The sequence below is a fragment of the Crocodylus porosus genome, unplaced genomic scaffold (genome assembly GCF_001723895.1).
Source record: "Crocodylus porosus isolate Cpor-Errol unplaced genomic scaffold, CroPor_comp1, whole genome shotgun sequence".
In the NCBI taxonomy this organism is placed as follows: domain Eukaryota; kingdom Metazoa; phylum Chordata; order Crocodylia; family Crocodylidae; genus Crocodylus; species Crocodylus porosus.
The window spans coordinates 21,136,591-21,161,083 of NW_017728950.1; the positions used below are offsets into that span (position 1 = coordinate 21,136,591).

The 24,493-nt window shown below is 48.3% G+C and overlaps 1 protein-coding gene across 3 annotated transcripts in view; it reads right to left on the reverse strand.

Moving 5' to 3' along the window:
- Positions 1–22,688, reverse strand: part of IKBKAP (inhibitor of kappa light polypeptide gene enhancer in B-cells, kinase complex-associated protein) — a 52,543-nt gene extending 29,855 nt beyond the window's left edge. For 2 of the 3 annotated variants that reach the window (XM_019555075.1, XM_019555074.1), the window contains exons 1-14: positions 22,593–22,686; positions 16,295–16,465; positions 13,757–13,909; positions 12,629–12,710; positions 12,087–12,167; positions 11,562–11,647; positions 7,862–7,961; positions 7,230–7,320; positions 6,524–6,647; positions 5,494–5,587; positions 4,530–4,760; positions 4,085–4,255; positions 1,802–1,901; positions 883–1,074 (exon numbers count right to left, since the gene is read on the reverse strand). In XM_019555075.1, the coding sequence (XP_019410620.1) occupies positions 883–1,074; positions 1,802–1,901; positions 4,085–4,255; positions 4,530–4,760; positions 5,494–5,587; positions 6,524–6,647; positions 7,230–7,320; positions 7,862–7,961; positions 11,562–11,647; positions 12,087–12,167; positions 12,629–12,710; positions 13,757–13,909; positions 16,295–16,444 (1,655 nt within the window). In that variant the 5' untranslated portion in view covers positions 16,445–16,465; positions 22,593–22,686. Of the gene's footprint in view, positions 1–882; positions 1,075–1,801; positions 1,902–4,084; positions 4,256–4,529; positions 4,761–5,493; positions 5,588–6,523; positions 6,648–7,229; positions 7,321–7,861; positions 7,962–11,561; positions 11,648–12,086; positions 12,168–12,628; positions 12,711–13,756; positions 13,910–16,294; positions 16,466–22,592 lie in introns of all 3 variants that reach the window. The other variant, XM_019555076.1, reaches the window with a different exon arrangement.
- Positions 22,689–24,493: the final 1,805 nt, after the last annotated feature.

Genomic DNA, 24,493 nt, shown 5'->3' on the forward strand with positions numbered 1-24,493 from the left:
CTTTCTCCTGGCTCAAAATACAAGCCCAGTAGGAGACCCTATAGCCTGCTGGTGAGGGTACAGAACCTATTAGGAATAGCTTGGAGTTGTGAAAGGCAGGGCACAGCCATGTAGATGTCCCAAAGAGCAGGGTGAAATTGGTGCCAATGAAGATGCTGACAACAGCCCTGAAGACCCAGGTGTCCCTGCACTACAAGGCATTTCCAGCACCCTACTACTGAAGCACACCAACTTTTAAGGTGGTGCAACACTCTCCTCTATCGGTGAAGGATCCCCAGGATCAAAATCCAAAAAGTAAATGGATATTTACTTTTTATATTTTGATCCTGGGGATGGACCCAGGCTTCATTGGTAGTAGCCTTCCAGCCTCTGACCTTCTTGGGATAGGAACACATATGCCATGGATAGGGAATGACTCCTGGAAACTGCAAAATCTGTGAAATCAACAACCAAACCCCCACCCCCAAAACCCTTAATAAAAATAAAATGCTGGCTCCACAGTGGAAACCAATAGTCCTCACTGGGGAAAGGTGCCAGCTGTCAGGGCAGCACAAAGGGAAGCACACACAGTGGTGGCTCCCCTTTGTCCCTTCTCCACCCCAATAGGGCCTCTCCACCAATCAGGACTGAGGGACAGGGCTGCCATGAAATGACCATGGAAATTAGAACTTTACACTGAGTTCAACCTGCAAAAAACAGTAAGTTCCTATGTGATTTAGATAGACCCCTAGCCACGAATAAATCCCAAATCCCAGGAGCTTCAGGGGAAAGGGTTATCAAGGCCAGAAAGGGGCATCAGATCTACATCAGACACCATGCCTAGCTCTAGAATCACTTAACAGTTGCATCAACCCTGTACCCAAAGGAACTGTCTTGCAGTACCCAAGATCCAGGATCCCTTCTTCCTCCACCGTGGCCCCTGCTGAGGACGGTGCCACATTTAGATGGTGCAGGATGGACTGAGAGACCAGCTTCCCCTGGCTAACAGCCAAGAATGTGTCATCTTGCAGCCAGGTGAGAAGACGGAGCTTCAGTGGGTTCACTTCCCCATCCTCACAGCAGCCAAGGTCCACTCTGTTTGCATATGGAGAGAAAGAGATTGGCATCTTCCAAGTGAGTCACACCCTACCTTTCCCATGCAGGAAGAAGGAGCAGCCCTGTGCCCAGCCTCAGCAAGAGACCTGTCTAGTGAGGCAACGATATGCCTCACTCTGAAGTAGCGTGAATTCCTCCCACAGATGACAGGGCCTGTAGTGACAGCCAAGGGCCCAGCATGCCCTACTTTGCTTTCTTGAAGTGGGAGCAGCTCATCTAGTCAGATAGATTTGGGATCTGAGGGTACTGGGAGACAGGATTTCCATCCTCCTGGGCCCTGCCAGGAGCAGCCTCTTAGCACCTTACCCCCCTTTAAGTGCCTGCTCCTGCAAGTCCACAGGGAAGAGTAGAGCCTTCATGTAACACAGATTCCTACTCCATCCCAGAAAAGCCACAGTTGTTGCAGTGAAACGGTTGGCACCCTTTCTTGCCCTCAGAGCTATGCCCCTGACCAGCTACCTCAACAGAATGGCAAAGAGCATGGTGCTAAATTTCCTAGACATCAGGGCTGGGACCAAAGCCCTGCCATACCAGAGAGAGACAACTGAGCACTCAGCTCTGCAGGAAGCACAACCTGTAGCCCTGCTCCTACTGCCATCAAACTTTGCATTCATGCTCATGACAGGGACAGCCAGAGCCACTACCCAGCCACCTGTTTCACATCTCAGGCCAGCCATTGCCATCACTACCCCAAGGCCCTGAGTACCTGTAGGTTTTCACCAGGTGCGGTGTTTCCACAGCAGCTTTGAATCCACTTCCTCCCAGCGCTCCCAGTTTGACACTGGAGTCCTGCACAGTGCATTCACCTGGCAAAGGCAAAGCACAAAAACCTTAGAGCAGGGGTAGGCAACCCCCAGCACGTGCCAGAGCTTGGCATGCAAAGGCATTTTGCTTGGTATATGTACCTTGGGACAGACAATGGGACAGCCAACAGAGGTCTGATCCTTGTTGCGACAGTGCAGCCCCAGCCCCTTCCCCATCATCCGATTCAAGGCATATGTGCACCCGTTGTCAGCAACAAGCTGGGCCAGGGCTCCAAGGACCCCGGTGCAGCTACTTGCAGTCTCCCCCCCACCTGCTGCGAGCAGCCTAGGCTCTGAAACAGGCACAAGCGCCTCAAAGCAGACAGTGGGGAAGGTGCCAGGGCTGCCCTGCCACAACAAGGATCAGGCCCCTCATAGCTCCCCTGCTGTCTGCCCCTGACATGCCAACATGGTACAAGTTGAGGTTGTGGGTGTTTTTGACACTGCCCAAGAAATTTTGCCAACTCCTGCCCTAAAGTAACCTGCCACTCCTATACACTTGAGACCTGTGGAGCAGGCAGCTGCTCTCTGTCTGGCCAGAGCCAAAAGGGAAGCCACAGCAGCACAGCAGGTCAATAGCCAGTGTCATGGAAGTTGGCAGTATTTCATTATCACTGGGCTTGGCAGGATTAGATTTTTACTGATAAACATTGATTTCAGCTGACTCAAAATATTTCCATCAGTAATAATTTATAGAAATTATAGAAACGGGATGTAAAAATCTGGGATGGATGTAAACAAATCTGGGGCAGGGGGCACCATGAGTGCACGCATGCATGCGTGCACACTCACACAAACAGAGGACCTGCAGGCGAGTGGAGGGGAGCCCCAGCTGCACTCCTGCACACTGCTCCTCTGGTAGTGGCTTGGGCAGCCACTGCAGGAGCTGGGGGCTATGCTGGTAGAGCAGTGCTGGAAGACCGAGTTCGAGGGGCAGGGCTGCTAGCAGCTGTTGGCCGCTCGCTCTGCCCACGTCCCTGCTGGTGATTGGGCACCAAACTCTTGGCGAGTCCAGCCTGACCCCTGTGTTATTGGGGCAGAGGCCAAATTGCCACCGAGTAAGTAAATGGATATTTACTTTTTATATTTTGACATGCGACTTTATAAATCTTTTAACAGTATACCAGGCAGACAAGCTTCTTTGGGTAGATGTGATATTGTTTATTAGATCATCTAAGTAATTAGAAAAAATTGTGCCCAAAAGCTTGCAAAGAACAATTTCTCCAACTATTTATTTATCTAATAAAAGATATCACATCTACCCAAAGAACCCTGTCTACCTACGTCCTTAGATCAACACAGCTAGAACCAACAACCTTAACAGTACACTGTCATTACTAAATTGTCTAGCCCCCATATCCCTAATTTAGTGCAATCATGAAAATTTAAATAGATTTTAAAAACAGTAAAAAGTGAAAGAAATGCTTAAAAATAAACATTGATTTTAGCCACAAAATTATTAAAAATAAAAATCAAATTCTGTCAAGCTTAACTATCACCTACCTCTGTGATTCCTAGCCTGGCTTCAAGACGACCAAAGTAGGATGCATAGAGCAAAATCTCCAGGGAGGCTGTTCCTGCCTCCCAGGAGGGGACCCTCTCACATGGCAGGTGCAATAACTGGACCACAGCATCATGCACCCCTGAGGGAGCTGGATTCATACAGATGGGCCTTTCCACCACTGTAGGTTCTCAGAGCTTGACTGATCCCAAGACAAAATGCATCTCCCTCCCACTTCCACCTCCAGGGCCAAGCAGCACAATGACAAACTTTCAAAGCCACAATACATGCAAAAAAACCCCCCAGGAAAACAAGCCATGAGACAACCTCACAGGCTGACATGACTGTGGCAGCCAGGAGTTGCCCCAGCAGAAGCATAGAGGGAAACAGTGATAAAACTGTTTACAGCCCATAGGTACCACACATTTCCACAAGACTAGTCCATTCCCAAGATGCTTTGCAAGACTCCCAGTAACTAAAAGGACCCAGAGAGAGAGAGAAGGGGGGGCGAGGGGGAGGAGGAAGCAGACACATTTCAACTCCCACAATGCATTTGAGACCCGACCATTCACAGGCAAAGGTGAGGTTCCCATCACTGATAGACAGACATTCACCAGTTCTTTTGGGCACACACCACAGAGGCAGGGGAAAGCCTGTCTCCGCACATGGTATACAAAGCACAAACCATATCTGTATACAGAGATCCTGTTGTCAGCATCAAAGATTGCCAGATCTCTGCTCGTCCATGGATCATTGTGGAACATGACCTGATTGACAGCCTGTGGGAGCTGGAGCTGGAATGTGCACATGGGCGGGGGCACCATCGCGTGCTGGAATGCCGTCACCAGCACCTTGTCTGTAGAAAGGATGACAAGTGGGGGGGAATAAATACATACATACTTACAGAAAATCTTAACCTATTCTCCAGCTTCTCAATGCATAATGGGGCCCTCACTCAAAGCCCATTACACCAACTAGCCCTGAAGGAGGGAGCTGCACCCAGTATCCATATCTTACGCTGACCCCAGCTCACAAGAAGATAGCCATCAGGCACCAAAGAACCAGAGACCAATTTGCTGGGCACCAGCCATCCCCCACTACTACAGGCTTCAGGGTCACCCTTGTGTTACCTCCATCAATGACAGCCACACTTGCTGAGTGGCAGCTCTCCTCTCCAGTACTGCGGTCAGTGCTCCAATGCCAGTCATAGCAGAGATAACGCCAACCTCTGCAGAGGACATGCAGCCGATACGGGATCTCCGAGTCCCACAACAGCAACGCAAGCTGGCTTCTCTTGGAACTGCCAAAATGCAGGCTCTGCTTCAGGTACCAGTGGTAGTTCCCTGTTGTCCACAGCTGGACTACAGAGAGATAGGAGGTTACTGCACTCTCTAGGGGGAGGCCTGGCTCCTCAGTCCCCCATGTGAACAAGTAGAAGTAGGAGAGTCAGCCTATCCACCCCAAGGTTGCAGCTTGGTCCCTCTCTCTAGTCAGAGCCACCACTAGAATCATTCACTACAAATAGGGCAGCATCTGCTGCAGCCTCTCCAATTTGTCTGATGCTTGGCAGTTATCTCCACATCCCAAAGACAGACTGGCTTCGGGGTGAACTGCTGCACACTCCCCATATGATCATTGTCAAGACACTGTCTTCAAGACACTATTTCCCACCTGTCCAATCTTTCCCATCCTGCCTATTTAGACTGCAAGCCCCTTGAGCTAGGGACAGTTTCTTACACACACCAGCAAAAGGGAACCCCAATCCCAGGATTTGCCCCAAGGAGTCAAACTCCAAAATCTTCTCTACTTCCCTCTTTTCTCCCCAGAGACCATTCCTGAAGAGGGCACTGCTATTATGGAGACATACCAATGGACACTTTAGGTAAGAGCTCCCTACAAGCACTGGAGTAGCTGTTCCAAAAAGTGTTAACCTCATTTCAGAGCAGAAGTCTTGAACAATGATAAACTAACAGAATGTCTTGTACTCCAGAAGGGCAAAGGGTCCTTCCCTGTCATGTGTATGTCCCAAGCCACAATCACTTACTACATTGATAATTAAAGCCCAGAAGCCAGGGCACAGAAGAGCATTCCTACCGTAAGTGCTTGGCTTGGAGCAGTTCTTGTTCTGAAGATCTTCCAGCCACACTGCCAGGACAGTTGAGTCAGAGTTCCACAGCAGCTCGTTAACCTGATGAGACAAACCTAGCCTAGAACTGCTTACTCTGATACCAAAGAGAAGAAGATGCACCCTCTTTGTGCAGGGTGAGGAAACCAGAATGCTAGCAAAACATGACCGCTTCACAGGCCTCTTGGTGGCTTCCTCAAGGCCAGGGCCAAGATCATGCAGCAACCCCCTCACCACCACATGGTCTTTCAGGAGCTAAGAAAGTGGTATTAGGTAAACTCTCATCAAGGGATCACCAGTATTCTCATCCCTGGCACAGCCCTGGCAGAACATTCACCCAGGGGGCTCTCACCAACCAGAGGCAGCAACAAGAGCAAATCCAAGCAGAGGTTATTAGCTCTCCACTCAAACTGCTCAGTAGCACTCTGCCACATTGTCCTGCTCTCTCCACACAACACTTGCGTTCCCACCCCAGCTGCCAGACACAACAGCATCCTGAGGGAGCAGCTGCCCTAGAACAGGTAAAGAATTCCAGCAGCTCCATGCTGGAACCTCTGGAAGGCACTGGTGTCTCCTACTTGGAAGCTCACAGTTGTAGATATGGGGCCCAATTCCATCCCTAGTGCCACTGTGGGAGATGGTCTGGTCCCAGTGCTCCTGGGTACTTTGGGATCAATAAATCAAATAAGGGGCCTGATTGTAATGTGAGACTTTCTCCATGTCTCTCTTTCTGGGAAGCCTGTCAGTGGCTGATAGCAACGACACCTCTTCTGCACAGAGGAGAGCTAAACCCAAGTTCTTTCTAAGCTTGGAGCTGAGGCTCAGAGTCAGGTTGTGATTAAGACAGAAATCAACAGCTACAGCAAATTCAGACCCAGATATGGAGCTACTCCAGTCTGGGGAATCCTGTCTACCACAGTCCAACCACAGGTCTTCACCCTCCAAGAGCTCAGCAGACAGAACCATGCAGGAGCCCAGTACACACAACTCTTCACCCACCTTGACCTGCCCCTTCTGGAAGGAAAGGGTAAACTCCCCATGAAGGAGTCCATTCTTTTCAAAGAAGACAATATCATGCTTGTTGGGCTTCTCCTGTGTGGATGCTATGAGGCTCCCGGAAGGCCTTAACATAAATAAAAAAGGGAAAGCATGGGGGGAGGAAGAGTTTCCACCCATCATGCTTAGGATGAGAGAACTCTGGCTGCCCCAGAATAACATGCTCAGACACACAACACATAAGCCAAAGCAGCAGCAGCAGTGGACTTGTTTCTGTAATGCCTTCCACTATAGAAGGCATTACAGACATTGTGAAAGGAAAGGGAAAGCTGAGCAGCTGTTCATTAGGCATCTCTCTAAAGGCAGGCAAACTCCAAATACAGGAAAGGAGAACAATGGAGCTCCTCATTACAAAGAGCCAGGAGTTGGTAGGGGGTTGCCACGAGGCCAGGTACAGAGTCTACCCTTCCCTCCCAACCCCAATATTTTGCTTCTAGAGTGGAACAGGGATGTTCTCTAAGGAAGAAAAAAAGATTGGGTATAAAGTGTTGCTCTTTGGCATTTAACATTTGACCAGTAACAGGAAGGCTTCAAGCTGGGCCTTGAAAGCTTAGGCAAAGCACAGAAACAAAGGAGAGCAGAGAGACAGACATGGAGGGCACAAGTGAACAAAACCTAGGCTCCAATGCCTAGCTTGCTGGCTACTCACTTCCAGGCCAGGGCTTGTTCTAATCCTGAGACAGGCTCACTTGTTGACTGAAGGACAAGCTCTCTGCTCCACACTCTGACCTTCCGAGCCCCTGCTCAATTGAGATGGAGGGAAGATGGGAGATAGGCGTGGGTAAGGAAAAATATCCATGAAGAGCATATTCTATATTTGGCAGGGGAGGACCTTTCGCTCAGGCAGCTCTCACATAGCCAAGAGTGACCATCTGCTTCAGGCTAAGCAAGAGCTTCTATTCAGTAAGCCTAACTCTGACCACTGCCCCCACCCCATTACCCCCTTTCCTGCCTTGAGTGCTTGGCCAGTTTGAAGTGCTGAAGTATCAGTAAATAGCTGTTTTCTAGTGAATGCTACTTCTCCACTCAGTGAAGTTCCTCAGAGAGCTCATGGTTAAGACATGACATTTCTTAGCCTAAAAATAAGTCTCCCATTTGGAAAAGCCCTGAAGAGTTTGTTCCAGCCATGATTAAAAGTCAGCTTGGTGGGTGACACTAGAACTCACCACTGGCAAGCTAGTACCCAACGTAAAAAGGCTCTCCCAACTTAACAGTGGCCGCCCCCATGCTCAACATGTGTGAGTACTTAAGCTGGCACCGGTGTCCTGTTCAATCCCATACCTGTCTCCAGACAGATGGCACCTACAGCAACAAACTGTCCATCCCCTCTCCAGGTCACTCGAGGCCTACCATCATCCCATGGTGACGCAAGTAGCACTTCCTGAATTTATGCAGAGTGAGGAAAAAAAGAAGGAGCAATTAATCATCTGAACGATCTTTGACTACAGAAATCTATGCAGCTCCACTGGCTCTCTATGATGGTCCTGAACTATAACCAATTGTATTCAAACACCTTGTGAAAAAACATTAAGGTTGCAAAGCTAAGAAATCATGAGTTTGGAAATGCAAGAGTCAAGGCTGCCTACGCAACTATAACCTGTCCTGCTTTTGCCTGGGCCTTTGAAAGCCTTTAGGCAAGGAGTTTTCAACATTTTTTAAGGAGTGTACCCCTTCTGGTGGGTACCCCTCCTGGACTGTACTCCCTGGACAAGCAAGGGAGGGGGCCAGCAGCCAGCTGACGAGCAGGGGGGTGAGGAGGTCCCCCAGTGGTTGGTCAATAAGCGAGTGGGTGCTGACGGCCAGCTGGACACGAAGCGGGGGTACTTGGGCAGCAGCAGGCAGCGTGTGGCAGTGGTGCACTTCCCAAGTACTGCTGCTGCATACCCCCGGAGCCTTCCCAAGTATGGTTGACAACTCCTGCTTTAGGCCATAAACAAAGATTGCATTTCTCCTGGGACAGAATACCTTATCCTGTGCTCACAGACATATGTGTCAACTATTCTAAGTCAACATCTACTGAACTACACGTGATAAAATGCACCATCACTTTCTTCCAAGGTGCTGCAGTGTGTCTGTGTGGTTATCCCAGGGCACGTCACCATGCAGGGCAGTAAAAGGGTATCTTGAGAGTATGCAGGGGTGAGTCCACCTCTGACCTGTCACCTCTGGACATTAGAATTCTCCCCTCTCCTCCCACCCTGATACCTCTCACAGAGTGGCTGCCCCATGTTCAAGAGCAGCCAGGGCTGGGGTGGGAATAGTGCATTGTGAGTTGTCTGCAGGACCATGTGGCCAGCTTGTCCTGAGACACTAACTGTTAACACACATCTGCTAACACTATTATGACTGAGGAATCTGAGATTTGTAATTATGACACAAAATAAATAGGAACACAAGGACAAGTACAACTGATGTAGAAATGGCAAGACTCCCAGTTATATAGACATGCATGAGTACACCCACAATCGCCCCACCCCAGGATTAGGCATTCATACCACAAGGGCTGTCAGCTGCTCAAATTAGGCGGGCAGCTTCAGCACCTTCATATCAGAAGATATTGAGAGTTCATCCCTGAAAAGGCTATCCAAATTGGTTCTTGAAAACCTCTAGTGAAGGAGACTCCACAAATTCCCTAGGCAGTCTGTTGTACTGCATCACTGTTCTAACAGTGAAGGTGTTTTTCCTGCAATTTCAAGCCACTGTTACACATCCTACTGTCTGCAGTGATGGAAAGAGGTATTTTCTTTCTTCTTTATGGGAGCCCTTCAGGTATTTCAAGACCCCTTTTAATAGCCTTTTCTGCAAACTGAACATGCCAATTTCTTTCAGCATCTCTTCACATGGCTGCCTTTCAAGACTTTTATCATTTTTGTCAACAAACTCTGAGGCCTCCCTAATTTTCCATGCCCTTTTTAAAATATGGAGCCCAAAACCATACATAGTACCCTAGACAGGGACTAGTCAGTACCCAGCAAAAGGATACTATCACTTGCTGTGTCTTATTCATAATGCTCCCATTTATACAACCTAAAACTTTATTCACCTTTTTTGCAACTGCATCATATTGCAGACTCAGAGTCTGGGATCCACCAAGATCCTTTTCCATAATGCTGTCATCCAGCAATTTGTCATCCATTTTGTATTATTCTTCCCAAGGTGTAGCACCTTACACTTGTGAGCACTCAACTTCATCCTGGTAGTTCCACCTCAGCTATCCAATCTATCAAAATTCTTCTTAATTACACTCCTGTTCTTCGGTGTATTTGCAATCCTTCCCAGCTTTGTGCCTGCAGATTTTCTCAGGAAGCTCTCTAGTCGAGCATCCAAATTATTAATAAACACACTGAACAGCACTAGGCCCAGGGCAGACCCCTATACGACTCTATTCAAAACCTCCTGCCATTCTAACATGGATCCATTTAAAATTACCATTTTCTTGCAGGTATTGAGCCAGCTGTCTATTCACTTTGCAGTTTTGTCTAGCCCACACTTCTCCAATCTGTTTAGGAGAAGGTCACACAGGACTTTGTTAAACGCTTTACTGAAGTCCAGATGCACTATATTCCCTACATTACCTTCATCCACCCAGCTAGTTAATCTGTTGAAAGAGGTCAAATTTGACGTGGTTTATTCTTGAAAAAACAGTGCTTGCTGCTCGTTATAAGACTTTCCTCCTCCAGATGCTTGCAAATGGACTTAATTATGATATGCTCCAGTCACCACGTTTTGAGGATAGTAGTTAACTGGTTTACTCCATGTCCTCTTATTTGCCTTTTTTTTACAGACAGGAATTAATGTTGGCCATTTTCCAGTCCTCTGGTACCTCACGTCTCCCACAACTTCAACCTCCCTGTGTCTCAGCTCTCCATCTGGGCAGCTATAAAAATGAAGTCAGCAACATCTGTGGAGCGCTCCAAGACTATAGTGACCAGCATCACAGAAAAGCCCACAAGGAAGAAGCAGGATTTAAGCAGTGGGCAGTAAACATGTAAGCCATGCATTAAGGATAAAACTGCAACCGGGTATTCTCCACCGTATGCACTGAATGAGGCCCAAGGTCCTGAGAGCAAACAAGGCTTCGACTAAAGACTAGACCAAATTAAAGACAAGACCAAACACATGTGCATGAGGGACCAAATTCAAGTTGTGTCAGCAATCTTGTCTCCTAACCTATGAGTGCCTCACTTTGCAAACAGGGAATCTCTTAGCAAATCAGGAAAGCAAACTGAAAAAAAAAATCCATCTAATTGGATTTGACACTCATGCTGTTCATTAGCAGTGCCAGAACCTTTCAGTCCACCAGGGAGACCACTGCCCCTCAAGCTAGGTAAGTAGCTGATAGCACTAGGAAGTTGGCACCCTCTGTGTGCACCAGTTCTAGGAGGGATCAGAATAAGGCAGAAATGAAACATTCCCAGCTGGTTTCACAGATATTTGCTGACTGCAGAGACTCGGGGATCTTGGGATCCCCTGTGGTCCTAGTATTTAACCCAGGCAAAACATTTTTCTCCTCATCTCAAACAGCTGAACAATTCCCCGCCCCCCACAAAAAAAATAAAAAAATAAAAACAAAAACAGGGAAGACACCTACCAGGAAAAACTGCAATCCAAGCTGCTCAGGCTTACAAGCAACTGGAAACAAGGTCTGACAAATGGGACACATCCACCAATCTGACCTATAGGAAGCACTGCTGAGCTACATAAAACATCCAAGGGGGAAAACACACCCTCACACTCCGTCTCCTGTAGCTAAGCCAGTATTGTTAAGTGCTCCTTTCTGCACAGATGAATGGCGGAGATGGAACAGGCACTGAACTTAAAACAAGGGGAATTAGAGAGAGAAATGGGCAGAAGGAAACAAAGACAAAGCAGAGGGGGCTGGGGGAAAATGGGGAAAACATGATACCAAGAACAAGGACAGCTGCTTTCCCTGCACAGATCTCCCTCCTGGACACTCCCCCATTGTCAATCAGCACATTACCATTTGCTTGCGATGAGCTGCCTGCTTCCCTTCCGATCCATGGAATTGCGTCTCCTTCTTGCCCCAGCCAAGTCCAATAAATTTCCCTACAGGGAAGATAATTTGGGATTTGAAGACTGGCCAACATCCCACACAGTCTGACCAACACAAATGAAAGTGGGCTGCCCACCTGCTCCACACTTTTGTGGTCTACATTACAGGCTAGTTTCTAGAATTATTCTATTGGATACATTTCTACTGCCAAAGAGTACAGCTTCCTGGGTAACTTTCAAACAGGCATGACACTGGCTTCCCAGAAATGCCTCCCACAGTCAGTGATGTACAACCCATCTGGCCTCGTGGACCAAATAAGTGGCACAGGTCTAACAATTTTCCCAGATGCATAGTTAGCTCAATAAACATTATCACCAAACCTTCTTCCATGCTTTAGACAGGATCCATTCAGTTTTGCTTGTCCATTTCATTGACCTTAATGATACAATAAGGAAACAGTTACAAGCATGTGTATTTGCTGCAATGTCTTACCTTCCCCAAAGTCATCCTGGTGGATATGACTTTCAGTAATTGGTTCAAAATCCTTTGTCATCATGATGAGAGTTTGCTGACCTGTTCAATAAACATAACAGACAATTTTAAAAGCCAGAAAGCAAAACAGAAGGTTTAAATCACACGATTATAGGAAAGTAAGTCTGGAAAGGATCATAACAGCTACAATATCACTAACAATAAGCTACACTTAAAATACTCTTAAAAAGATAAGCATTTTTTTTATTTTTATAACTAGGAATCAAATGCAGGACTACACAAGTATTTTGGAATACTATACCAGGTTACACTTCTTTGAAAGAGCTCTGTACAACTGCTGAACAAGAATGATGCAGCTTTAACATTTTTGTCTCTATATCAACATGCACACACACACGTTATTCTTTTGGAACTGAAAATGGGATTACTGAAATGCAGCTCTGGATAAGGGAAGATGGAAGAATTTAGCTGCAATAACACTCATGCAAGGCCACAATATGTTTCTTTGTGGTTGCACAGGAAAGTTCAGACAATACCAGCACCTGTAACAAGCAGAACTAGCTCTTGGTCAGGACTCCAGCTCATAGTGGTCAGACCACTGTCTACGCTCCCAACACATTCCAGCTGCAAGAAAGGAATGCACTATTAGACAAGCAAGAATCATAAGCTTGCTCTAGTTTGCAACTGTAATTTAGATTCAACAAGGGCAGTTGCTGGGCTTAGGGAGGCAACCTTCTGTTGGCCCCAGAAGAATCCTGTCAAATCTCAGGCAAGTGGCATGGTGTCAATTCTCCATTCCCTACCTTGGGGTGAGCTTGTTACCAAATCAATCGGCATCCCATTAACACTGTCATTATCACTGCCCCACCTGGTGCATTGTGGAACTTAACCTCTAGAGAGAACACCATCAAAACAGTTACAACAACCACTTTTGCTCAGTTGCCACCATCTCCTCCCCTGCAGGAAGGTACACTGGTCTGGGACCCAGAAGACCACCAGGTCTAGACTCACTCCTGTTGACTGACATCTTCACCATGGTCCCCAACCCCAAACCTTTTCCCCAAGCAAGAGGGCTTGGAGAGCTAGCAGTCAGACCCATGCTCAGATGCTTGGTCTCTCAGAATCAGCCAGCTCCATGCTTGGCTGTGCTGTGGGCAAATGAGACAGTTCTTGTACATGCAATTCTCTACTTGGTCTACTGCACTGAACAAGACTGAGGGTGATCCTCTCATTGGAGACTGTGTTGTAATGCAAACAGGCATGGGGCAGGGCAGACAGACTGCTAGCATGTTCCCAATACATATATTTTCAGGTCTGGGTTTTAAATGTCTGCTTCCTTACACTAGGACCCTAATAAGTTAGTAGAGGACTGAGGGACTTCTTGCACTAAAGGACTCCAGTGTGAGCCCAAGCAGCCCCAAGGGGAAAGCATATGGGGCAAAGGTGCTGGCCACACCTCAATATTTGACTATCTAGGAATTACTGGACTCCCAGTCCCAATATGTTGCATAGATTCTGCCCTATGTCCAATAAAACCTACAAAAGTCAGCAGGGCTGCACAAAAAAATGCAGTTGACTGATTCAGTGAGCAGCAAGTGCATTACTAGCCTCAAGGGAGCTTGCTCCAGAGTCAACTCTGGCATCTCTTTCTCCTTACCAGCCCAGCCTACCTGCTTTGTGCTGAGATTGCACAGGATGATATCTCCAGCTGCTGTGGCAATGCATACAGACTCCTGATCTGGCAGGTCCTCAATACCCACAATGTGGCCACTTCCATCTTCTGAGAGAAAGCCTCCCACAGTCAAGGAAATTTCATTTATCACCTGGGCACAGAAAGGCCAGAGAAGCAGAATGAACAGAAACTACTCAGCTTACATTTGTGCCAGTGCTAGTGGGGAGTCTCTGAGAAATGCATTCTCTAGCACCACCTTGTGTGGAACACGACAATCTAACCCGGGGGCAGGCAATTAGTATAGCAGAGCTCTGCAGGTTTCAGACTAAGATTCTTTGGAGTGCTAACACTCTACCAGAACAGAGAAACAGAGCAGCTCATTGTGGAACAGGTTTTGATTCACAACAGTTTACTCCTTGCAAACCACCACTAAATTGCCCCAAAACAATGGTCTGGGGTCACTTCTGTATTTGGATTTCCCAGGTTTGATCACAGGCCTTCACCAGGCACAAACCCTAAAGTCTGCTTCTGAGTTCAGGAAGTTTTATTCCTCCCTTGCTTTTGTTAAATCAGAATATAACATCAAAAATGACTCAACTAGCCAAATCATTTAACTGTATTAGAGGTACAAATCTACAACCATTGTTATGCATATCCATATTCTAGGCCCACACACCCTAAGGCGAGGACTTTAAATTATGCACCTGCCACTGTTACACACACAGCTTTTTTTTGCTTTTTCTTTTTTTAAGGAAAATTTTTCACATCTCAAGTCAAATCAATTACAAATCCGTGAGTCAGTCAAGAACCAAATGTGGCCCTACTATTAGCAAACATCCTCTACCCCCACTTGGGGCTTCAGATGTTTTCAAATTCTTTAGCCCAGTGGTCTCCAAAGTGGGGTGCATGCACCCCAGGAGGTGTGCAAGATGATCCACTGGGGTGCAGGAAGAAAATATTAGAACTTCTATTTATACGTATATTTATATAAATAGACTGCATCAGCTTAACGTTGCTGACGTGGTACGTGTGCAAAGAGGAGTGCAGACCCAGCCCACTTCCTCCCATCCCCAGCACCACATGGGGAAGCCACTGCTTCCCGGCTCAAGCGACTCGTCGCTTTCTGCCAGCAGGAGACAGGCAGCCCAGCTTGGCCGCCCGGCCCCCGTTGGAGGCAGAGCGGCACAGGCAGGTACCTCCTCCTGCTGGGCTGTCAGCATTGGCTGCACCGTGCAGGGCAGCCCCAGGCTCGGGTGGAGCTTGTGTTCGCTGTGCCCCAAGGTGCTACCCGGCCCCAGCTCTGGCCCCCTGGGCTGCTCCCAGCAGGGCTTGCAGATTCCCAGCTGCCCGCTGGGAGCAGCGCGGGATCTGTGGGTGGCAGCAGCTACCCAGAGCCAAGGCCAGCTACGTCCAGGAGGCTCTAAACAGCTGTGCCGGGCTCCAGAGCCCAGGCATCAGCTCTATACTAGTGTGTACAGGTGCGCCTCGGAGTGGGCAATGGGGGAGGGGCCTGAGGCAGCACAACCCCAGTCTCTCCCCTGCACTGCTCCGCCTCTGCCAGCGACCCAGGGCCAGGAAGCCAAGCTGGGCTGCCTCTCGCCTGTGGGCGAGGAGCAGCAAGTTGCTCGGGCCGGGAAGCAGTTGCTTCCCTACGTGGTGCTGGGGATGGAAGGAGGCGGGCTGGGTCTGCGCTCCTCTTCCCACACGCACCGCACTGGCAACATCAAGCTGACGCGGTGCGTGTGGGGAACCTTGTCCTTTCCCCAGCCCTTCAGCAGCCATTAGGAAGCTGCTGAGGGGCTGGGGGAGGGACAAGGGGCAGGAACAAAAGGTAGAGATGAACAGCATGGCTTGCCACAGAAATGGGCACTGGCCTTGTCATATCTAATTACTGGACATAATTAGATAAGTTTATGTGAATACATGGGCCAGTTTCTAAGTTAGTCATCTAGGCCTTATTTATTTAACTCAGTTATTTTGCAGAGCACAGACAAGCTAAATTCTGATACTGCAATTCAGTATGGAATGGACACAGCTGAAGGCGATTAGCAGTGTGAACCTGAGAGTGCATTTGGTTGGGCTGGTCTAATGGGAATGCTTGCATTTATTTGTAGCACAGAATTAATCTAGGACACACTTTAGTCAGGACTTTTTAACTTATCTGTTACATACATAAATAAATAAGATGCCTTTGCCAGTTGTACAATAAAACCTTGGGTTACTTTTTAACAGCCAGTCAGTTCGGGAGACATTCCAGGGCAGGGGTTGGCATTTATTTTGGATTTTAAACCACATTTCCAGACCCATTTAATTGTCACTTCCTCTAACTTCATTGGTGTCAAAGGTCACGTGACATCACTTCCTGATGTGATACCACTTCCTGGGAGGTCTCTGAATATGGCTTGCCAGCCCACTGGGTGATAAAAAGTTTGTGATCCAGCCCCACATTCAAAAAGGCTGGACACCCCTGTCCTAGAACATGACAATAGCTTTACATAAGAGCAGCAGTGCTGGGAAATTTCTACTGGACACTTACCTGTTGTGTGACAAGGTCCAGCTCCAGGATCCCATATTCTGAGCCAATGAGCACTGTCTCTCGGTCTCCACGGAGGCAGAAGTGCTGGGGACTCCCAAGAGCCTGTATAGGCCCATACTCTTGTGTTCGCAATAACTTCAAGTTTCTCATTGTGAGAGCAACAAGCGGGAGCTGGAGAAATACAATGTTCCAAAGCACCCATTACAAAGATGCACGGGGGGACTGTGTGACAAGTCTTTGGGCTGATGATGAGACTGCCATCCACAGAGAGGCCAGAAAGAAGAGGACCACTGATGTTAGTGGAGGGGTTGGGAATGTTGGAGTATGCAAAACAACAGATGGTTGTGAAAAGGAAGAACAGACTCTGGTCTTCATCCTCGCTCAGAGAAGACTAAGGGGCATACCCTGAACCTAAAAGGAGGCAAATTTAAAATGGAGAAGGAATTAAAATGCATAGTTACTTACTGCAACACAATGAATGACACTGAGCCCAATGAACCGCAGTTTTGCATACATCATAAAGGCATCCAAAACCATTTTCTGCTACTCTACCCACCACCCTACAAGTAGGTCTGGAATTTATTTTCAGAGCTGTTTCCAGTGGCATGCATGCATTTGGCTTCATGTTCAAAAGAACAGCTATCAAGAGGGGGTATGTGCCATGAGTTAGTATGGAGCGAGGAGATAGCATCAGAGAGAGTCAATAAGCAGCCCAAAACAGAAGGGGACACAGGAGAAGAGATGAGGCTGAAGTCAGTTGCTTATTCCCAGTTCCTTATTCAAAGCCAATCTATACCCAATAAAAATTGTTATTAATAAATTACACATCCTAAACAGCGAGAATTTCATTAGCTGTGCATATTTACTAATTCAAATGTAAAATAATATCCCACATCAAGTACAAAGCCCTAAATGAACATCAAATTAGGATGGGATTATGGGGCAATATACTTCTCAGGCCACCCCAAACTACTTGTCAATGCCACTGAGGGACAGTTCCAAAGCTCGCTGACCACAGTCCTGCCTGGCCCAAAGCGTGGTTTGGCCATGCCAGGCTGCCAACCTGACAGTCCCCCACCTTCACTGAACTAAGTATAATGGCTCAAATAAGGAACTGGCTTTGGGGCTGAGATAATGGCTCAGAAGTCCTGTTTGGGCCACTCCACGGCATACCTCTGTGGCACCAGAGGACTCTCCTGGACATGTCTGACCAGAGTCTTGCCCTGCCAAGAACGTGGTTTGTTTGTGCCAGGCTGGTAACTGGCATCCCCCCCATGCCCACTGTACCAAGTATAATGGCTTGAATAAGGAACTGGTTTGGGGCTGAGATTATGACTGGAAATCCTTTTTGGGCCACCCACACCATGTGTGTGGTACCAGGGGACCCTCCTGGACATCTCTGGCCAGGGTCATGCCTGACCCAAAGCACGGTTTGTGCACGCCAGATTGCCAACTGATAGCCCCCGCCATACTGACCACAGAACTGGCTCCATGGTCAGACCCAGAGATTGACAGTTGATGGAACCAAGTCAGCATGACACATGGTGACCACTGGCATCCCCCAGGGCTCAGTACTGAGACTGGTACTCTTTATTACAGGCAGCCCTCGACTTACATTTCGAGTTGCAATGTTTCACACTTACAATGTTTATAAATTGACACCCTGCTTCAACTTTATGTCAGTTTCAACTGGACAACGCTTGATCCGATGCCATGTCATGCCAGCGAACAAGTTCGCTGCGTCGCTCATCTCCCTGGAGAACATCTGTGCACACTTCCTTGGACACTTTCTTTAAGAAAGCAGACAAGACTCCAGAAAAACCTGCAGCCAAGACTCCTGAGAAGACTCCAGCCAAGAACCCTTCAAAAAGTCCAGCAGTCACCTCAGAGAAGTCCTTCCAAATCAATATGATTGCTATTTACAATATAAATACATTAATGTAGCTATATTACTCATTTATAATTGATCGAGTACAAAATTCTGGGGTATTTTTAGTGAAAATAGGGTATCAGGCCTTGGTTCAGGAACTAATCCCCCATTTATAACATTGTTTCTTACGAGAAAATTGGTTCTGAGTTGCAACATTTCAACTTAAGATGGTTTTCAGGAACCAATTGTGTTTTAAGTCAGAAGACTGCCTGTATATTCATAAACTGTCTGGATTCAGGTGTCAGAAGTTATATTCGCAGACAACACCTAATTATGGAGAAGTGCAGTCACACTAGAGGATAGGGTGGTAATTCAGGCCGATCTGGACAGGCTCGTAAGGTGAGCGAATCAAAACCTAATGACATTCAACATGGAGAAATGCAAGGTGCTCCACCTTGGGAGAAAAAACCTACATCATACTTATAGGTTCAGCAGTGCTACACTCACTAGCACCAAAAGAGACTTTGTGGTCAACCATGACCCCAAGATGAACATGAGCCACCAATGCGATGCCACAGTTGGCAAAGCAAATAAAACTCTGGCTTGCATCTACTGATGCAACTCAAGCAAGACCCAAGAAGTCATCCTCCCACTTTACTCAGCCTTGGTGAGGCTGCAGCTGGAGTACTGCATTCAATTCTGGGCTCCACACTTCAGAAAGAAATGTGGAGAAGCTTGAGCCACATGCATGATTAGAGCTCAAGAGACCAAGCCTTATGAGGAGAGGCTGAGGCACAGGACTCTTCAGCCTGGAGAAGCGAAGGCTCAGGGGTGACTTGGTGGCAGCCTATAAGTATAGAAAGGATGTGCATCAGGAACTGGAAGAATGTCCGTTTACCAGGGCATCCCAAGGAGAGACAAGGTCTAACCATCACCCCAGTTGACTTCCTGCCCCTGGGGCAGGGGGCTGGACCTGATGATCTTGTGAGGTCCCTTCTAGCCATAATGTCTATGAAATCTATACCAACTGCACTAAGTACATGTGCTTGACTAAAGAACCAGTTTTGGCTAGGTTTATGGTTGGAAATCCTTCTTGGGCCACCCCACAACTTGCCTCTGTGGCACCGGAGGACTCTCCCAGACATCCTTAACTAGAGTCTTGCCCAGCCCAAACAGCAGTTTGTTCATGCCAGGTTGGCATCTGATAGCCTCCCCATGCTCACTGTATTAAGTATAATGGCTCAAATAAGGAACTGGAATTTGGGCTGAGATTACAGACGGAAACCCTTTCTGAGCCACCTGACACCATGCCTGTGCCACCAGAGGACTCTCCTGGACATCCCTGACTAGAGTCTTGCCAGACCCAAAACACGGCTTAGCCGTGCCAGGCTGCCAACTGACAGCACCCAAGCCACTGTACAAAGTATAACAGCTCAAATAAGAAATTGACTTTTGGGTGGGGATTATGGCTGGAAATCTTTCTTGGGCCACCCCACCAGAGGACTCTCCTGGACATCTCTGACCAGAGTCTTGCCTGGTCCAAAGCGTGCTTTGGCCTGCCAGGCTCTGACTTACTCCCAACCTCCATGTGTGGGAGCAAAAATATCCAGAAAGTGACCCTCTCAGCAGCACAGAAGTGGAAAGGGATCTCAGAGTCAAAGTGATCTCCGAGATGAATGTGAGCCATCAGTGTGATGAATGCAGCAGCAAAGCTAACCACACTTTATTGTGCATCAGCAGATGCATGACTAATAGATCCAAGGAGGTGATACTTCCCCTCTACGCGGCATTGGTCAGACCAGAGTTGGAGTACTGCATCCAGTTTTGGGAACCCTACTTCACGAAGGATGTTGATAGACTCAAGAGGGTCCAGAGGAGGGCCACTCGTATGATTAGGGGCTTACAAGACAAGCCCTATGAGAACAGACTGAGGGACCTGGACCTCTTCAGCCTCCACAAGAGAACGCTGCAAGTTGATCTTGTGTCCGCCTACAAATTCATTAGGGGGACACAGCAAGGGATCAGAGATGCTCTGTTCACCAGGGCACTTCTTGGAGCAAGAAGGAACAATCTTCACAAATTGACAGAGAGCAGATTTAGGCTAAATATCGGAAAAACTTTCACTGTAAGGGTGGCCAGAATTTGAAATGGGCTTCCAAGGGAGGTTCTCCCCTACTTTGGGGGCCTTAAGAGAAGGCTGGATAGGCATCTGGCTGGGGCCACCTCAACCCAGCACTCTTTCCTGCCTAGGCAGCGGGTCGGACTCGATGATCTGTTGAGGTCCCTTCTGACCCTAGCATCTATGAATCTATGTGCTATTTACAGTGCTACCAATTAGGAGCTGCAATTTGACTGGCATCATGGGGCAAAACCCTGTTGGCATCATCCCAAAACATGTCCCCACTACCAAGGAGTGGCAAGTAGAAGCGGGGCTGGAAGGGACTCCCATAGGTCACCTTGTCCAACCCCCTGCCTGAGGCATGATCAGCCCTATCCAAACCATCCCATCTAACCATACATCACAGACATAACACCTGAACCTGCCACAAGTAAAGCAGGAGAACTATGGCAGCCACTGTCCTGTTTTTATGAAACGTTATCAATATATGTTCCAGAGATTCCCAGGGAGAGGCTATACCCCTGCTATAGAGGAAGGCAACCCCCCGCCACAGTCCATACGTCAATCTGACCATGGGGTAAAAGTCCTTCCTGACGCCAAATATGGCAATCGGTCTGACCCTGAGTGAAGGGCAAGACACTCCAGTCAGGACTCTCCGGCTTTGCTCCTAGCAGAAGAACTGGCCTACCCCAGTTCAAGTCCCCAGCCTTAGCTGTAGCAGCATTCACTGGCCCTTAAGAAGGCTTATAAACACCCTGATACATGTAGGCATAGCTATGCCTAAATCATCCCTGACCAGTAGCTGCCCAACCTCTTCTTGACACCTCCAGTGACGGAGAATCCACAACTTCCCTGGGCATCGATTCCTCCTCTTTGCAAGGATTGCTGCCCTTCTCTTGGGCTTCTTTCATGTATGGCAGCCTAAGTACCAAGAGGTGGCTAGTAAGAGCCACACAGGAGTTACTATGACTTGATGCTGGAGACCATTGGCAGAGTTCAATGATAGGAAACGCTGCTGTGGATACCTCCTCCGAGAGTCTCCATTGCTGTGCTGGAGGTCTCTGCTGTTGCTCCACACTGCTGGAGGGTCTCTGCTGCTCCTCCAACAATAAAGTATTTTCACACATTTGTGTATTTCAAATCTGGAGGGCTGCCATCCCACCCAAAAAGCCAGTTTCTTATTTGAGCCCATAAACTTACTATAGTAGGCACGGGGGGCTGTCAGTCGTCAGTCTGGCACAAACAAGCTGCACTTTAGGCCAGGCAAGACTCTGGTAACAGCGGTCTGGGAGAATACCAAGTCACACAGAGACACAGTGTTGGGGGGCCCAAAAAGGATTTCTTGCCATAACCCCAGCCCAGAACTCAGCTTCTTACTTGAGCCCATATATTCAGTATGGTGTCCAGAGGGGCTGTCAGTTGGTAGCCTTGCACAGCAAAGCTGCACTTTGGGCTCGGCAAGACTCTTGTCACAGTTGACCAGGAGAGTTCCCTAGTGCCATAGAGGTATGCTGCGAGGCGGCCCAAAAAGGATTTCCAACCATAATCCCAGCTCAAAAAACAGTTCTCCTTACTCAAGACCATATACTTAGTACAGTGGCTGGGGGGAACAGTCAGTTGATAACCTGGCACGGCCAAACCACACATTGGATTGGGCAAGCTCTGGTCAGGGATGTCCGGAGGAGCCAGTGTGGGCTGGCCCAAAAAGAATTTCCATCTCTAATCTCATCCCAGAAACCTGTTCCTTATTGAAGCACTTACACTCAGTACAGTGGGCATGGGGGCACAAAGAAACTGTGGCTTGGGACAGGCAAGACTCCAGTCAGAGATGTCTGAGGGAGTCCCCCAGTGCCACAGGTATGCTGTGCAGTGGCCAAAGAAGGATTTCCAGCCATAATCCCTGTCCAAAACCCAATTATTTATTCAGGTCCATAAACCTAGTACAGTAGGAATTGGAGAGGTGGGGGGGGGCGGCTGTCAGGTGGCAGCCTGGCACAGACAAACCAGGCTTGGGCCGGGCAGGACTGGCCAGAGGTGTGCAGAAGAGTTGCCGGTGGCACAGAGGCATGGTGTCAAGTTGCCCCCACAACCCCTGCGCCTGCCTCCCCCGCAACAGCCCCAAGCCACGACTCTAACTTGCCGGCACCGCGGGAACACGGGAAAGCCCGGTGGCAGTCTCCGCGGGGCAGGGGCCAGGGATGCAGGGGGAAGGTGCGTGCCGAGCCAGGGGGGAGGCTGCACCTCCAGGCCAGCCCCACGGACAGCCGAGGACCCGGTCAGGCCTTGCTCCTGCCGCGCCAACGCCTCACCTTGGAGCTGCCGAGCCGCACGCACCAGCCCGCCGCACGTGTAATCTAAAAGCCCCTCAGTCCCAGCGCCGCCATCTTGAGCCCATGTGGGCAAAACGAGAGCTGAGCATGCTCCGTAGAGAGCGTGACACCATTCGCGCCCGGATGGGGTGAGGGCACGCGAAGCGCATGCGCACGGCCCGGTTCGCCCTGCAGTGCGCAGGACTTGGGGCAAGGGGGAGCGTGACCGTGCGGGGTGGGGACAGGTGTTTGCTGGGTGACAGGTGTCCAAGCACAGCGGGGCACCATGCCTGGTGATCCTGCATGATGCAGGCTAGAGACGGGTGTCTCCAGCAGTGGAAGCAGAGATCCCTGCACAGTCACTTGTCTGGGAGGTGGAGATTTAACCAAAATACCACAAGCACATCACGAGCTGGCAACGAGTGGAGGCTGCTTTTTTTCCCTCTGTTCCAGTGAGCTCCCTCTGCCCCTTACTGCAGTGTTATTTCTGACCCCAGCCTCAGCTGTGCAGGACTTGGATGCCAAAAACAAAAGGAACGTTTTTTTCTGCAACCTCCACTGTTACCAAACTGCTCCCTCAGTCCTGTATTGCGCTCTAAAACTCTATTAAAAATAACACTAATCTCACAACTTGCACTCAAAATGTCAGTGCAACCCAAATTTAGCCCCATATGTGTGTGCCTTATGAAGCAGCTTTTTTACAATCACATACTTACTACTTTTCCACAGATATCATTGGCAGGATGAGCAACGTTCAGCTTATGAGTAGGTATTTATGGCTTTTTTTTTCTCCTTGTCATGCAGCATGTGGTCGTAGGCCTCGTTTTCTGCACAATGTTCAAACCCTATTCTGAACTCATTTTCCTTCATGGGTTTTCCTCTGATATTCATCACTATATTGGCCAAGTGCTTCACAAGCTATAACAAATGGACCTCCACCATGCTACGATGAGCAGAGTATGGTATTTATATCAGCTGGAGAACTAAAACGCAGATATTTTAAAGTAAATATTTCCCATAATTTTGGGTGCCAAATTGAGATATCTAGGACCTAATTTTCAAGGTTCTTCCCATTATACACCTTTTTATCCCAATTACAGCTGTGAGTGCCTAGCTAGCACTTCTACAAATCGAGCCACACAGGGTTTCAAGTCAAACACAGAGGAAGTGAGGCACATACAATTAATTAATGGACACCTGTATGTGAACTCAGTAGCTCAGGCAAGAGTTGCATTTGGTTTGCCAGGGCACTGAAATGGATTAACTGTAGTGTAAAAAATTTTGAATCCGCAGTTGTACAGTTAATAAAAATTCCTTGAGCATGTGCAATTACTGTATCCTTGGGAAGCCTCTGCAAGGAGTAAACTTTTGATCTGTTGACCCAGTTTACCAGCCTGGACATGTGTAGTTGAGGGACAGGATGTGATTGACTGATGAATGTATCTCTTTGAGAAAGTGGTTCAGGGAGGTGACTGGATTTGATATGATTGGCACTGAGTGACTGGAGCTTTGCCTCAGAGGACTGGCTATTGAAAATGGGGTGATTGAAGGCTACGTAATCTGAAACTTTGGCACTGTGTGTGAGGTTTGTGGTTGGGTCTCTTGTTGTGTGCATACTCTGTGGAGAGTCAGTAGAGTCCAGGGGGCTCCACGGTGCAGTGCCTTGGTGTCTGTGTGCATTCATACTCACAATCACTAGGGTTCTGTGTTTGAGGGGGTTTCCAGAGAACCTGCAGGTAGGTGTATGCATTTGTGGTGGTCACTGGGTGCATTTGATCTCATGGATTTGTGTGCGTTTTGTGACTTGGGGAGTGTGTTTGGTTTTCTGAACTTGTGTTTGGTTCTTGGAAAATCTGGGTGCTTCTTGATTCGGCAGCTGGTAACTCACCCTGTGGATGGAG